General features: G+C 38.0%; 1 protein-coding gene across 2 annotated transcripts in view; it reads left to right on the top strand.

Moving 5' to 3' along the window:
- The window catches only part of LOC118838394 (probable bifunctional dTTP/UTP pyrophosphatase/methyltransferase protein), a 50,554-nt gene that overhangs the window by 14,835 nt on the left and 20,807 nt on the right, over positions 1 to 14,912 (top strand). For both annotated transcript variants that reach the window (XM_036745681.1, XM_036745680.1), the window contains exons 5-9: positions 1,458 to 1,519; positions 6,575 to 6,683; positions 8,817 to 9,243; positions 13,065 to 13,227; positions 13,783 to 13,967. In XM_036745681.1, coding sequence (XP_036601576.1) covers positions 1,458 to 1,519; positions 6,575 to 6,683; positions 8,817 to 9,243; positions 13,065 to 13,227; positions 13,783 to 13,967 — 946 coding nt within the window. The remainder of the gene's footprint in view (positions 1 to 1,457; positions 1,520 to 6,574; positions 6,684 to 8,816; positions 9,244 to 13,064; positions 13,228 to 13,782; positions 13,968 to 14,912) is intronic.

Genomic DNA, 14,912 nt, shown 5'->3' with positions numbered 1-14,912 from the left:
GATGAGGAGTTTTTCTTTACATAAAACTTAAATTTGCCTCTTAGTACCTTCCATACTTTGCTCCTAGCTTTGCCCTCTGGGGCCAAGCAGAACACAGCAAATCATCTTTCTTTTCTTTCTTTTTTTTTTTATAATATTTTCCCCCAACTACATGTTAAAAGCAATTTTCATCATTTATTTTTTTTTATTTTGACTTCCAAATCCTCTCCCTCCCCACCTGATATGGTAAATAATTTTATATAGGTTATACGTGTACAGTCATGCAAAACATATTCCCAAATCAGTCATGTTGTGAAAGAAAACGCACCAAAAAAATTTTTTTAAGTGGAAAAAAATAGTATGCTTCAATCTTCATTCAGACTCTGTCATCAGTTCTTCCTCTGGCAGTGGACAGCATTTTTCCTCATGAGTCTTTTGGAATTGTCTTGGATCATTGTATTGCTGAGAATAGCTAAGTTATTCACAGTTGATCCTCCTACAATATTGCTATTACTGTGTACAGTGTTCTTCTGGTTCTGCTCACTTCACTTTGCATCAGTTCGTGTAAGTCTTTCCAGGTTTTTCTGAAATCATCTTGCTCGTTGAATCCCTCTTTCAAATGATGACTCTTCAAATACTTGAAGCTGTCATGTTCTTCCCTAGTCTTCCATTCTCCAGGTTAAATTCCCCCATTTGCTTCAGCTAGACTTCATATAGTGGTAACTGGATTGAGATCCTTCACCGTTCTGCTTGTCGTTCTCTGGTACTTGCTGGTACTCTTCAGTCTGTCAATGTCCTTCCAAAAATGAGTCACCCAGAATTGAATAGAGTACTATCGGTGTAACCAGACTGACAAGGTCAGTATACAGAAGGACTATCCCCTCCCCAATCCAGAGGCCCTCTCCAGAACAATGAGGTGTTTTATATTACAATATGTGCTGGGTTTTAATGCTTTCTTAAGAAGAGTCAAGCACTAATATGGTAGCCTTTTGAAAAGTAATAGATTGTTGGAGATTCCCAAACTTTTCTATTCATATGCTACAACTTGTCCTCAAATATCACTTAGGGTGGGAGACTCCTTGATAGTCTCCTGTAGCATGGCTTAGCCACACCTCTGCTGCCCGTTGTGAAGGTTTTCTTTCTCTCGTGGGTGCGTCCACCTTCTGTAAGGAGGCTTCAACCAGTAGATGTAATTTTAGAAATGAAGAGCTAAAATTGCATAGTCGATTAACATTTACTAGTTGCTTTACAAATTGATTTATGTCTTAGGAAAACTGACTAGAAAGATGGAGGAGAAAAATATCCCAGATACTTTGGGGGGAAATTAAAATACAATTTATGAAATGTAGTTGTAAAAGTAGATGTATTTAGTAAATGTGATTTTTCTTGGCTATTTTTCAGCTAGAGAAGAAGATGCTTTTTTTTCAGGACTTTGGTATGAAAAATAAGAAATGTGTGACACCATATTTATCTTGTAGGTTAAATGGAAAAATACACAGTGTGTTTACTGGAGTAGCAATCGTTCATTGCAGCAGTAAAGGTAATATTTCACTTTTATTTCATAGGACTGTAGATCATGGGATAATGGATTTAGAAAAGGCAGGGACCTTAGAGGCCATCCGAGCCAACCCTTCATTGTAGCTGAGGAAACAGAGTTAAGTGACTTGTACAGGGTCACATAGCTAGTATTTGAGGCAGGATTTGAACCCAGGTCTTCCTAACTCCAACTTCAGCCCTCTATCCACTAAACCACACTGCCTCTTTGCCAGTTAACAGTTGTTTTATTTAATAGCCCAGTGAAGGAGGCTGTGCTTGTATCATTGTCCCTGGTTTACTGATGCTGTCTCTTCAAAGTTACCATTAATCTCTTTACTGACAAATCCAATGACTTTTTCTCAGTCTTCTCCTGGATACTCTCTCTCCTCTCTAGGTCTTTATGACACTGCCCTCTCCTGGTTCTCCAAATTATAATCACTTGCATTTAGCTGGTACTTTACAAATGTCTCATCATCCTCACCACAACCTGGGGAGGTAGATGTTATTATTATCTGCATTTTACAGATGAGGAAACTGAGGCAAACAGAAGTTAAGTGACTCACTCAGTCGCACAGCTAGTAAGTGTCTGAAGCCAGATTTGAACTCGAGTCTTCCTGACTCCAGGGCTTATTCTTTATCCGTTGCGCCACCTAGCTGCCACGCGTGTCTGGCTGCTCCTCTGTCTCCTTTGCTGGGTTTTCCTCTAGGTCATGCCTACTAATTGTGAGCGTATACAAGACTCTGTCCTGGGCCATTTTCTCTTGTGCTGTCTCACTTAGTGATCTCATCGGCTCCAGTGGGTTCAGTTATCATTTTAAAATAGAGTTCCAAGAGACCTCAGCAGCCATCTTGTCCAATTCAGACCCAAAAGCAACCCCTTCTGCATCATACCTGACAAGGAGTCCTCTAGTTTTGTTTTCCAGTTCCGTCTGTTGATCCCTGCTTCTGTGCAGACCTCCAGCCTCACATCACGACCTGCTTCTTGGACATCTCAAACTGGATCTGTCATAGAATCTCAAACTTAACTGTGTCCAGAACATATCTGTCATCATCCTTTTCCCCTTCCCAACCCCTGTGCTCTAATCTGTTTCCCTGTTACTGTTAAGGGAGCAGCTGGGTGCACAGTGGTTAGTGTGCTGGGCCTGAAGTCAGGAAGACTCATCTTCCTGAGTTCAAATCCAGTCTCAGGTACTTCCCTAACTGTGTGACCCTGGGCAAGTCACTTAACCCTGTTTAGCCTCAGTTTCCTCATCTGTAAAGCAAGCTGGAGAAGGAAATGGCAAACCATTCCAGTATCTTGGTCACGAAAAACCCCAGTGGGGTCATGAAGAGTCAGACACGACTGCACAGCATAATTACTGTTAAGAGCACCACCATCTCTCTGGTCAGTCGTGCTTGAGACCTTGGTGTCACCCTCTCTTGTACTTAATCCAGACATACCCAGTTCGTTGCCAACTCTTGTCACTTCTGTCTTCACAACAGCTCTCCTAGGCCACCTCTCTTGGGCTATCTCAAGAGCCTTCTGATTGGTCTCCCTACCACATTCTGTTCACTTCGTCACCAAAGTAATTTTCCCAAAGTATAGGTCTGTGTCAGACCCAATTCAGGAAACTCCGTTAGCTCCCCTTTTCCTTCATGATCAAATACTGATAAAATCCTCTGTTTGACTTTTAAGACCTGGCCCTTCCTAGCTTTCTCTTCTTCTTATACTTTCCTCCCTCCATAGATCTAAGATCCACACTGCTTGCTATTCCTCACACATGACAGTCCATTTGCTCCTCTAAGCCTTTTCCCGGTCGTCCCCCTTTCCTGGAAAGTTCTACCTTCTCTTCTGTGCTTTCTGGCGTCCCTGATTCTTCACCTGCCTTATGCAGGGGTCCTTCCCAACAGTGCCTTCCCTCTGAGATTCCCTCCCATTTACATTGTCTCCCTCCATTAGAGTGTGAGCTTCTTGAAAGCAGGGACTATGTTTTTGCCTTTTTTTTATTCTCAGTCCTCAGTAGAGTGCCTAGCACATAATAAGTACTTGATAAATGATTGCTGATTGACTTACTAAGGTTAATGAGTTTGTGACTTGCCTAAACTTACAACACAAGTAGCGAAATATCAGAGCCTGAATTTGGATCCAGGTCATCCGACTCTTCCTTCAAACACCAAAAGTTACCTAGAGGTCATTTAAAAATATTTGCTCTGTGAATGATTTTTTAAAAAATATTTTTATTGTTCTGTAATTAACACATCAAATATGAGTGTTTCTATATACACAGAGGGCAGGTAGCTGGTGAAGTGGATAGAGCACTGGGCCTGGAGTCAGGAAGACTCATCTTCCTGGTTTCAAATCTGGCCTCAGACACTTCCCAGCTACGTAACCCTGGACACATCACTTAATCCTGCTTACCTCAGTTTTGTAATCTGTAAAATGAGGTGGAGAAGGAAATGCCAGACCACTCCAGTATCTCTGCCAAGAAAACCCCAAATGGGGTTACGAGGGAAACGACAAAACAACAAAATACACACAGAAGAACAGAAAAAGAGGATTCTGTGTATAATCACAAATTTCTTATGCAGTTTCCATTTTTTAAAGGATACAATAAATTCAACATTAGTTTTATACCTGTCCTTCTATTCTGTATCTTCTCTTCTGCGCACATTTCAAATGATTTCTCTCCTTTTTTCCCCCCTCATTTCTATTGGTAAGTCCTCTATCTCACCCATTTTCTTTAAAAAGAAGTTGGGTATTATATGAAGAATTGGAGTGACTTAGCTATTCTCAGCAATATAATGATCCAAAATAATGCCAGAGGACTAATGATGAAGCATACTGTCTGCCTCCAGAGAAAGAACTGATATGGATTGAATATAGACTAAAGCATTCTATTTTTTCCACTTTATTTTTTTTCTTTTATTCAAGTCATCTTGTACAAAATGACTAATATGGAAATATTTTGCATAATTGCACATGTAGAACCTGTATCTGATTGCTTACCATCTCAAGGAGGGGAGGGAGAGAGGGAGGGATAGAATTTAGAATTCAAAACTTTGAATAATAATGTTAAAATTTATTTAAAAGTTGAGGATAAAGTAGCTGATATTTATGAGCCAGTTATTATTTTCATTATTAGCAGAAATGAGTCAGGATTACAGCAAGGATTTCCTTGGCATGTGTATCTCCTGTGGTTAAATGACTTGATTGTATCTCTAAGGTCTCAAATAATAAGTGAATCTAAATTCATGCCTTCACCAACCAAACCATTTTTGTACTATTATATGTCTAGGGAATAGGGTTTTTTTGCCCTTTTATACAATGACAGAATATGAAACAGATAAAGCATTTGATACTAAGTAATGCTCCAAGTTCTGTGAAAGGCAGCTTAGGAAAGGCAGCATAGAACTGGCCTCAGAACCAGGAGGATGTGGGTTCAAGTCCCCTCTGACATATACTGGCTATGTGACCCTGGGAAAGTCAATTCACCTGTCATTGTCCCAGGCATCTCTCCAAGCCTGTACAGTGCAGAGTGGTGTATCAATCAACATTAGCAGAAAGAGTTTACATAGTGGGGAGTTCCCTATACAAATAAAATCATGGTTCAGGCCTTCACCACTACCACTACCACCATAAAATGCAACCGTACTGCTCTGAGACACCACTAGGTGGCAGTTCTTGATAGGCTGCCTCCAAAATCCACTAAATGCCTAAAGGCCTTGTGGGGATACCCTGGGGGTATGTGTACATGTAGATATGCATCTACACATATGGAGGGATAGATAGATAGACAGACACTACCTACATACACATATATTACACTGTGTACATGCACGTGCATAAACTTACACAGTACTTCTGTTTGATATATGCTGTGTGATTTGTATGTGCATGTGTGCATATATGCAGGCATACAGATACATATGTGTATATTCATGTGGAGTCAGAAAGTTTTACTATAGAAAATGTACCCAAGGAAGATTATATGATTATACAGTGTTTTCAGAGGCCCAATTTTTTTACGTTTTTTTTTAATTGAAGGATTAGCAATGTGAATGTGGTTTTAAAAAAGTCTGGGGATAGCTTTTTAAATTTTTTTTTTTTAATGGTGAAAGTAAATGCAAAGAGCAACAAAAATTGGAACTTAACTCTGATATTGACCAAGCTTAGTGACAAAAAAGAAAGAAGGTACTTCCCTACCTTGGTTGCAGAGGCTGTGAGTGTGGAACACTCCCTATAATATCTAACTAAAATGACAAGTTAGCTAGTTTTGCTGAATTTTTTTTAGTTTTTTTTATCATTTGTTCTAAGGGGTGACTCACTGGGTAGGGAAGGTGAGGATTAGAAAGTGAAAGTGAAAGAAAAACACAAAGATGCCAATAATTTTTTTTAAAAAAATTAGTTATTAGAGATGGAGGGCCCAAGAAATGACTTGAGTCATAGTCATATGTTACTTAGAGATTGTTCTTCAGACTTTCTAAAATATCTCATAAATCTCTAAATATCAACCTGGTGGTATCTCCCACTGCCCTGCCCTGCCTTACCCTGCCCTGAAGTTCATTCATTTAGAGACTTAATGGAGAGACTTAACTGTTTTATTGGCTGAATGACAACAAAGATAACATGCTTGGTGGTTTCCTGTATGCTGTAGTCCAATATGATCAGTGCTACATTTTCTATATAGACCAGAGATTGGAAGGGGGTGGGGTGGGACAGTTGGAACATTTAAGTGTTGTGTTTCTATAGTGGTTTGTTCTTCCTAGCTTAAAATTCCATTTATGTTTGTTGTTGTATATAAAGTATCTAATGGTGCTTATCTTACAATGAGACCATCTGGATGCGAAGTAAATTTGGCTGTCACAAGCATCTTAGAGACAAGACAGGGAGTGTCAGAATCATTATCCCCATTTTGCTGATGAGGAAACTAAGGCAACCAGAGCTTAAAAGGATTGGACAGAAGTAGAATGTTGTAAATTTTTAACTATTAAATTTAATCTCAAAAAATTATCTTTACTCTTCATTCTTGTCATGGAGGATAGAAGTCTTGGCTTACGGTAGAATTTTTATTTGTTTCAGATAAGCAGCTAGAAACAGAAGTCTTTGAATTCTATGAGGAAACCAAAGTTAAATTTTCTGACCTGTCAGAGGAACTTTTATGGGAATACATTCATAGTGGAGAACCAATGTAAGTGTTTTATAAAAGCCAATGTGCCTCATCTTGTTCAGAATTAACACAGCTCCATTCATTTAATTTTATTATTATTTTTAAACTTTTTATTTTCAGTTCCAAATTCTTTCCCACCCATCCACCCCTCCTCCATCCATTGAGAAGGCAAGAAATATGATAACAGGTAATATATGTTAAGGCAAGACTTGAGTCCAGATGTTTTCGACTTCAAATACAGTCTTCTGTCCATGATGCTATGTTACTTCTCTATAGAGATCTTAACTGCCTTCATATAATAGGTGCTACAGATAAGCAGGGCAGCTTTAAAGCTAATATGTTGAGTATATTATTACCTTCAAATTATGATTATTGAATAAATAGATAAAATTATTTGCCTTTAAAATGTAGTCTATATGTAATAGAGTACACATGCATATTTTTCTTTCTTTGAATATGGAAATGTGCATGTTTATTGAAACTTATTAAATTCAGATTAATGAAAAATAAAAATTCTTAAAAGAAAGAATAGGTGTTAGTCATAACAGTGCAACTGGCATAGACCTTCATCTATTGTCATCTTGCTCAGATTTTCCCGAAGAAAACTAAAATACTACTATTAGAATTTTTTAGATTTTTGATAGGTCACTATAAATTGCACAAGAAACTTTTAGGCAATGAATAATTTTGATATAACAATGAAAATTAGCAGAGGAAATGAGAGCAGGCAAGAAATTCAAACATGAAAGGAGAGGATTCAAAGACCTGTTTCTGACTTTGGTAGTAGCTTTGGTAATAGCTTTGATTCTGACAGGGAAACTTTCTTTAAAAATATAGTGAGACATGAACTAGATATGTAATTGCCTCAGTTCTTCATTTTATTACATATGTATAAACACAGTACAAGAGTATGTTAGAGCATTTCTTTGCCATTTTGAAGAATGTTGACTTATAAAGGATAAGCTAGTGGCTATGGCATTATAATAATTTTCAAAGATACCTTCATCTCACAGCCAGAAATTTTCTATCCCAACAATAGATTATTATTTTTTTAAGGGGTTAACAATCTTACTTTAATCAAACATACATATATAACTCACTTAGTTCAGGAGGAAAAGCCAGCAACCTGAACATCAGAGCAAATACAAACAAATTACAAACATACATTATAAACAGACATTATAAACAACATCTGGGTTAGCAAAGCTGGGGGCATGTACAATGGCTTGCCCAGAATTAAGCACTACTCTTCCAGTGAGTGAGAGCCCCAAGGGAAAATGCCAACCTCTGGGTTTATATATTCTGTTTAGGGTCAAAGGACATCACAACATGCGACTCACCCACCCGACCTAAAAGCATCACAAATATTCACCTCAAACCCACTATGGCCCAAAAGCCTCAGGCATCAAAAACTTGTGACTCAAACCCATGCAAACCAGGCTTTCCCTTGAGGCAAGGAGGTCAAAGACTCCTGATCCAATCAAAGAAACAAAGGCCAGACTCTTCAAGGGCACTTGATTAAATAAGTGCTAAAAGAGAAAACAGTAAAAGAAAGTCCCTACCAATACACTCCACCCCTTTCCAGGATACTTAGCTTCAAATAATCTAAATAGGCATGGATCCTGGAACAAATAGAAGCATTGAAATAGAATAGTGTGTGATCCAATAGAAGTGTGATCCAATCAATCAGGGAACTAAAACATATCATTCACAACAAAACAAAACATATCATTCAGTGCCATTCCCAAATACTTATTTACAATAAAAACATGATCCACCCCTAGGTCAAAGCAAGTAACACTCTTCTTTAGTAAATACAGAATGTCCAGTAAAGTCCTTCTTACAATAGATTATTATTAGTCAGGCTCATATTGCCTTTGGAATTAATGTCAGCATGAGCTAAATTCAACTCCTTAATATTTGTGATTGCTATATTATACACATTTATACAAAACCATTTATTTGTAAATTAAAATATTTATACAAATACATACATAATTGTATTATGAAACCATCCTATTAGTGGGGATAACTGGCTTTATTCTCATATTCCTCAACTGCTTGGCGTGAAACTAAATTCTAGAATTGGCTTTGGCTTCTTAGCCTACAGGGTTATAATTTCTCTTCTCTGTCTTTCTCTTCTCCTTTTCCCAGGGACAAAGCTGGTGGCTATGGCATACAGGCCCTTGGGGGCATGTTAGTTGAGTATGTCCATGGAGACTTTTTGAATGTGGTAGGGTTCCCACTGAACCACTTTTGCAAAAAGTTGATGGAATTGTATTATCCACCCCCTAAAGATGCGATACATCATGAAAAGCATGACTCAATCCCTTCAGTAGAAACCTTTGAAGTTCTAAGCGATGAAGAATACGGCAATTCAAATTCTACTCAACGAAATGTGACCAACAAGCTAGAAGGTGACGATGCATTCTCTTCTGGAGCTACCGGCAGCCTGGGAAAGAAAGAAGTAGGCCAACACGTGATGGGAGAGTCTGTGGTGAAATGCAGAGGGGACGCGGAAAACCTGACTAAATTTCCATCTGCTCTTATAGAGCTGTTGGATGGCTTTAAAGCTTCAAAGGTATTTAGTGGCATGATTTTTTTTCTTCTTCTGATTAATGACCTTGCCAAAGTGGAAAGAGAAAATTCCCATCTCAGTAGGTGAAAAGCCATTTTCAAGCTGAGTGGTTACTGTAGTACATATAAATGGAGTCTTATTTGGGGAAAGCATCTCAGAGCCCTCAGTCTTGCTTTAAATAGCTCTTAGCTTATACTGTCACAGTTAAAAGCAAAAGCAAAAATAACAGCAAATAAGCAGTTTAAAAAAAACAACACCTCTCACACTGTATTCAGGGTGTGGTTAGAGAAGGTGCTAAGAGGCACAACTTTGTCACCTTTGGGCAATTTGTAAACTAAATGGTGTGGTTAAGAAGGAGACCTTCACTTTACACATAAGTGTAAATGTCATTCATTTCCCTGGGTGGGATGGGGGTGGCACTCACAGACAAGTTAACTTTATTCTTGAACCTTGTGCTAATGCCTCTTAGGTTAACCAGGAAAAAAAAGCCCTCAAAAATAAACATGCAAATTTGATTTAGAGTAACTTAAAATTAGCTAAACCTTAGGCTCTCAGAGTAGAAATCCAAAGCTGTCCCCATATACAGATAAGCTTGCCTAACATGTAGCTCACCATTTTTCTTAGCCCATTGCCTCAGATTTCCTCAGGAGATTTCTTAAAGGGAAAGAAAAGGCATTCTAAATCAGTTAACCAAAGCAGGTACTCTGCATTTGCCAATCTCCTCCCCAGAATTAAGCTCTTTTAAAAAGGTGGCACAAACACTCTTCCAAAGTCTCCCTTGCTGATTCCCAGCAAAGAAAATCTCAGACCAGGCTTTTTAAAATGGAAGGTTTAAAATCTTTCCAAGAGTTTATAATATGAAAACAACAATTTGATTTTAATACCATAGACAAGGGAGAAAGCAGGACCTAGCTCTAAGGCGATCTAAGCAATTTTGCAAGTCGTCCCCTGGTAAGTGAGTTTTAATGTATATAACTGTACTCAAAATGATATAACAGGGTAAATTTCTGGTGGGCATTTTTGCTTGCTTGCTTTTTTGCTCTCAGACCTTTTTTTTCAAATGTGAATTGGATTAAGTTCTACCTTGACCTTAAAACCAAAATCATATGTCTCAATTGTTTGATTACCAAAGAGCTGCGCCTACAGAAATTCATTGTGGGAGGAAGGGAATGTGCACAAAAGGAGACAAACCGGTAGAGACTCAAGATAACATGAGTTGGTGGCGGGTAAGTGGGGAGTAGGAAAGCTTGGCATTAGCTAGTTATTTTGGGACAGGATTGGGTGCTGAGGAGAGATGTGGCTGTAGGAAGTCTTCCTGGATGGACTATATCACTAAATGGGCATTCTATTATCTAGGAAGGCTAAGGTGGATGGAGTTATGTAATAGAATTGTGTGTATCCAGGAGACAATGCTGCTTGAACATGTACTGATGTGGAGATATTTGGGGTTCACGCAGTTGCCTGAAGGGATGCTTGGGTCAGAGTAGGTGTCCTGTGCTTATTGAAACCTTGCTCCATAGAACCTTTCCTAGCTGTTGCTAGAAGAGAAGCTAAGATCATACAGTTGTGTTTTCGAATACGCCCCTTAGAGCTTCTCTTTGGATCCCCCTGTGATCCGACTCCTGTAAGCATCCTCTAAAACAGGGGTTCTTAACCTTTTTTAGCAGTCTGGTGAAGCCTGTAGACTCCTCAGAATGTTTTTAAATATACAAAATAAAATACATAGGATTATAAAAGAAACTAATTATATCAAAACACAATTATTGAAATAGTTTAAAAACAAATTAATGGACCCTCGCTTAAGAAACATTACCATAGAGCAGGCCTGCACAACATATGGCCTGCAGGCTGCTTGTGGCCTGCCGAAGGATTTCTTTCAGGTGGCCTGAGAAAAATGTAGAGGAAGTAAAAAAAAGTAAAGATGTAGTGAGTGCTTTGTCCATGCCCCACTCAACCCACCTTCCACTAGTAACTATTGTGTTCATCGTGTAACTTGGAGAGTGGGTTACCAATACGCGCTCTTTCCTGTTTGTCATGTGACCACAGCAACCAACCATCATCTGTCTGTTACTAATCTGAGAGGAGCAATTTCATGATAAATAAAAATCTTAAGTAATCAGTGTAATTAATTGATATTTCCTTTTTTAAAAATATGGTTTGTTTGCAAAATAGTTTAATCGTTAATTATACCTTTACTTGCAAAGTGAGCCTCTAAAAACCTATCTGCAGAACGAAGAAGTTTAGCCTATTTTAATTTTGCCCCTATCTACTGCCAAGCTGTGCAGATCTGCCATAGGGCATTACGTTGTTCAGCCCTAAATACTCCCCATTTCGTAGAGATGAGTTGAGTGAGCAAGTCTCTTCACTTTAGCACTGTTTCAAGCAGCATTGTCTTCTGAATACCCACAATTCTGTTACATAACTCCATCCACCATACTCCTGTCTCTTAGCTAGTAGAATTCCCATTTAGCAAAAAGTCCATCTAGGAAGGCTTTACGTATCCGCATCTTCCCCAGTACTCAATCTTGTCCCAAAATAACCAACTAATGCCATGCCTTCCTACTCCCCATCCATCGGCCACCATGTCCATGAATGAAATTTAAGCCAAGTAATGAAATAACCTACAAGGAAAAACTAGAACAGTTTTGTAGAATGACTACTAAACACTCAGATTCTTTTCAAATCTTTATGAAGTGGTCTGTCAGTGCTCAGGGTGATATTTTAGCCTCTGACTCCTTCCCATTTTCTTCATAGAACCCATTTTGTTTCAGACCAGTTCTATTTGGTGATTGGTTATTATTAAAACTCTCATAGAAGTCTTATTCCAACGGTAAGACTTGTGTTCAAGGATGGAGAGAGGAATCAGATTGCTGAATTGTACATAGAAAGATGCCATTTATAGAATTTAATTCTATAATTTAATTAATAATTTATAACATGCCAGTGTAAGATGAGATGATATACTTCTATTTCTTTCCCACCCCCACCAAAATAAAATATAAGTATTTGCTGGAAATGCCCTTGTTTAATTAGTATAGAAAGTGTTAATCCTATCACTCTAACCCAGTGTTTTAAAGGGGTACAGTTGTGTTTGACTTGTCTGAGACATTAATTATTTGTATATCTACTAAAGTATTCTAGGTAATCACAGAGCATGCCTAATCTTGCTAACTTGATTAGAAATTATTAAAGATAAAAAGGAGTATTTGGCCCTTCACTGAATTACATTCAAAGGAATCCAGCATCATTTAATTAAATGGGTTTATGGTTAGTGAAAGAATCTGGGAAACCAGTGGCGTCCTGATTTTTAAAAATTTTTATCACCAGATCACTGACTCTGACAACTGGATCTCACTCCGTGGGAGCAGTTTTGCTATTCCATAATCGTTGATAGTCTTTACCTCTTTGGAAAAGAGTAGATCCGGTATTATCTGATGAAGAAAGTTTAGTTAGATGGGACCTAACCTTGATTTTACATTGCTTTATTCTACCAACCAAATAAATAGCCCTTTCCTTAAAACCAGAATAAGTCACTTAAATTTTGGTCTTACTTGTATTTTTTAATAGGCATGAAACCTGAAGGAAACTTGAGTATCATTTATACCAGGATTTCTTTACCTTTTTTGTGTCATGGACCCCTTTGACAACCTGGTGAAGCCTATGGTCCCCTTTTCAAAATAATGTTTTTAAATGCTTAAAATAAAACACATAGTGCTATCAGGGAAAACTGTTCTATATTCAGATAAAAATGTAATCTTAAAACCCTACTTTAAATCCTCTGTATAGTTCGTTAAAGACCAGTCCTTTTGTTTTTTAATGTGTAGGCAATGTTTGTGGCCTGTAAGCTAAAGGTATTTGATCTGCTTAAAGGCAAAGTCCTTCTGAAGGCCAAAGATGTTGCTGACCACATAAATGCATCTGTATGTGGGACCGAGAGATTACTTGATTCCTGCACAGCACTTCAATTATTAAAGAAAACCAACCAAGGTAATTTGAGCTATTAGAATGTGGTCTTACAAATCTTTGCAGGAAGAAGTCTGTAAAAGTTTGCTTCAAAATCTAGGAAGGAGATTAAAAGGTCAAAGACTTTATCTACATATACCTTCCCATGGTATTTTTCCTTAAAGGGCATAGATCCAATATAGGTGGGAACAAAAGTTTAAGAAGAATAGGTGGGCATTTCAGGGGTGTCTAAAAATTCCTACAGGCATGTTAAGTGAAATATTTTCAAAGGGGCCAGATAGTAAAAGTATCTGAAAGACTATTTTCAACAGTTGAGGGAAATGGGCAAATAATCACTTATAAGACATTAAGGTAACAGTTATAAAGACAGAAAAAATGTATTTGTTGCTTCACAATTTGTTGTCTGCATTGAATTCAAGGTTCATGCCTCTAGATATCACCATTGGCAGTAATCCGTGTTAATAATCTATGTTATGTCTTAATGTTTCAAGTAGTGCTAAATAGAAATCTCTTCTTATTGAAAAGTTTGCATCAGCTATTAAGTTTAGGAATGACAAAATCATTTACGTTATTTTTCAGGTTACAGTAATACAGAATTGGCTGATAAGTACTTGGTGTCTGATAGTGAATATTCTCTGCATGGTTATGTCATGCATGCTAATGATCATGTTTGGCCACTGTTCACACATCTGGAATCTGCTGTCAAAGAGGGAACAAATCAGAACCATCGAGCTTTTGGGAAGAAAGCTCAGGACTTATTTCAGGTAATGTATGTTAGAGTGGCCAATCTCAAGTTTTATATACTTTTTACTAAGAGACTTTGGTGATTGAAAAAGACCCAAGGGCATGGAATTATAACCAGTCACCTATTCCTTAAGATTGCTATGGAGTCTCTAGTAGGACTGAAAAAAGTATTAGTTTGATTAAGCACATTTATTAAGTACCTAATAAGTATAAGGCATTGTGCCAAATGCTAAGGATATAAAGACCCAGAAATAGTCTGTGCCCTCAAGGAACTTACATCCTCCTGGTGGGGATAAAACATGAATCAGCAGTTCAGATATTCTAATATCCACAATCTTGAGGGGAAAATACTGAGATTAAAAATGATGAGCCCTATCTACATGCAATAGAGCCTAACATTCTAAATTTTTCATGGTATACTTAAGTCAGCCAGCATTTCTTAAGAAGTTACTTTGTGCCAGGCACTGTACTAAGCTCTGGGAATACAGAAGAAGGAAAAAAGAAGTCCCTGGCCTAATGGGGGAGACGACATGCAAACAACTATGTGCCACTTGACTGTCACCTCTATCAAGGCCAAGCATGGCATTGATCACTGAAATCCATCAGTAACTAAAAACCTTCATTTGGATGAATAGTTTTGAAGCTAGCACCCTCAAAAAAACCGTTTTTCCTCTCTGAAAACAAGTAACAGGATGGTTGCTATGAATTTTAACCAGCTTTTTCTTTTCATTCTTGCATTGTAAGTAAGGTACTAGTAATAAGCAAGATGAATAATAGAAAGGAGGGGAAAAGACTGGAAACAGGTGATCCATGGAACATCGTTGGTTATAAAAAATGAGTCATAGTGGGGCAGGTAGGCAGCACAATGGATAGAGCACCTGCCCTGGAGTCAGGAGGATCTGAGTTTAAATTTGGCCTCAGATATACTTACTAACTGTGTGACCCTGGGCAAGTCACTTAACACC

The sequence above is a fragment of the Trichosurus vulpecula genome, chromosome 2 (assembly GCF_011100635.1).
Source record: "Trichosurus vulpecula isolate mTriVul1 chromosome 2, mTriVul1.pri, whole genome shotgun sequence".
Classification (NCBI taxonomy): Eukaryota; Metazoa; Chordata; class Mammalia; order Diprotodontia; family Phalangeridae; genus Trichosurus; species Trichosurus vulpecula.
Note: the sequence above shows the minus strand (reverse complement) of the source record. Positions and strands in the feature narration are given on the sequence as shown.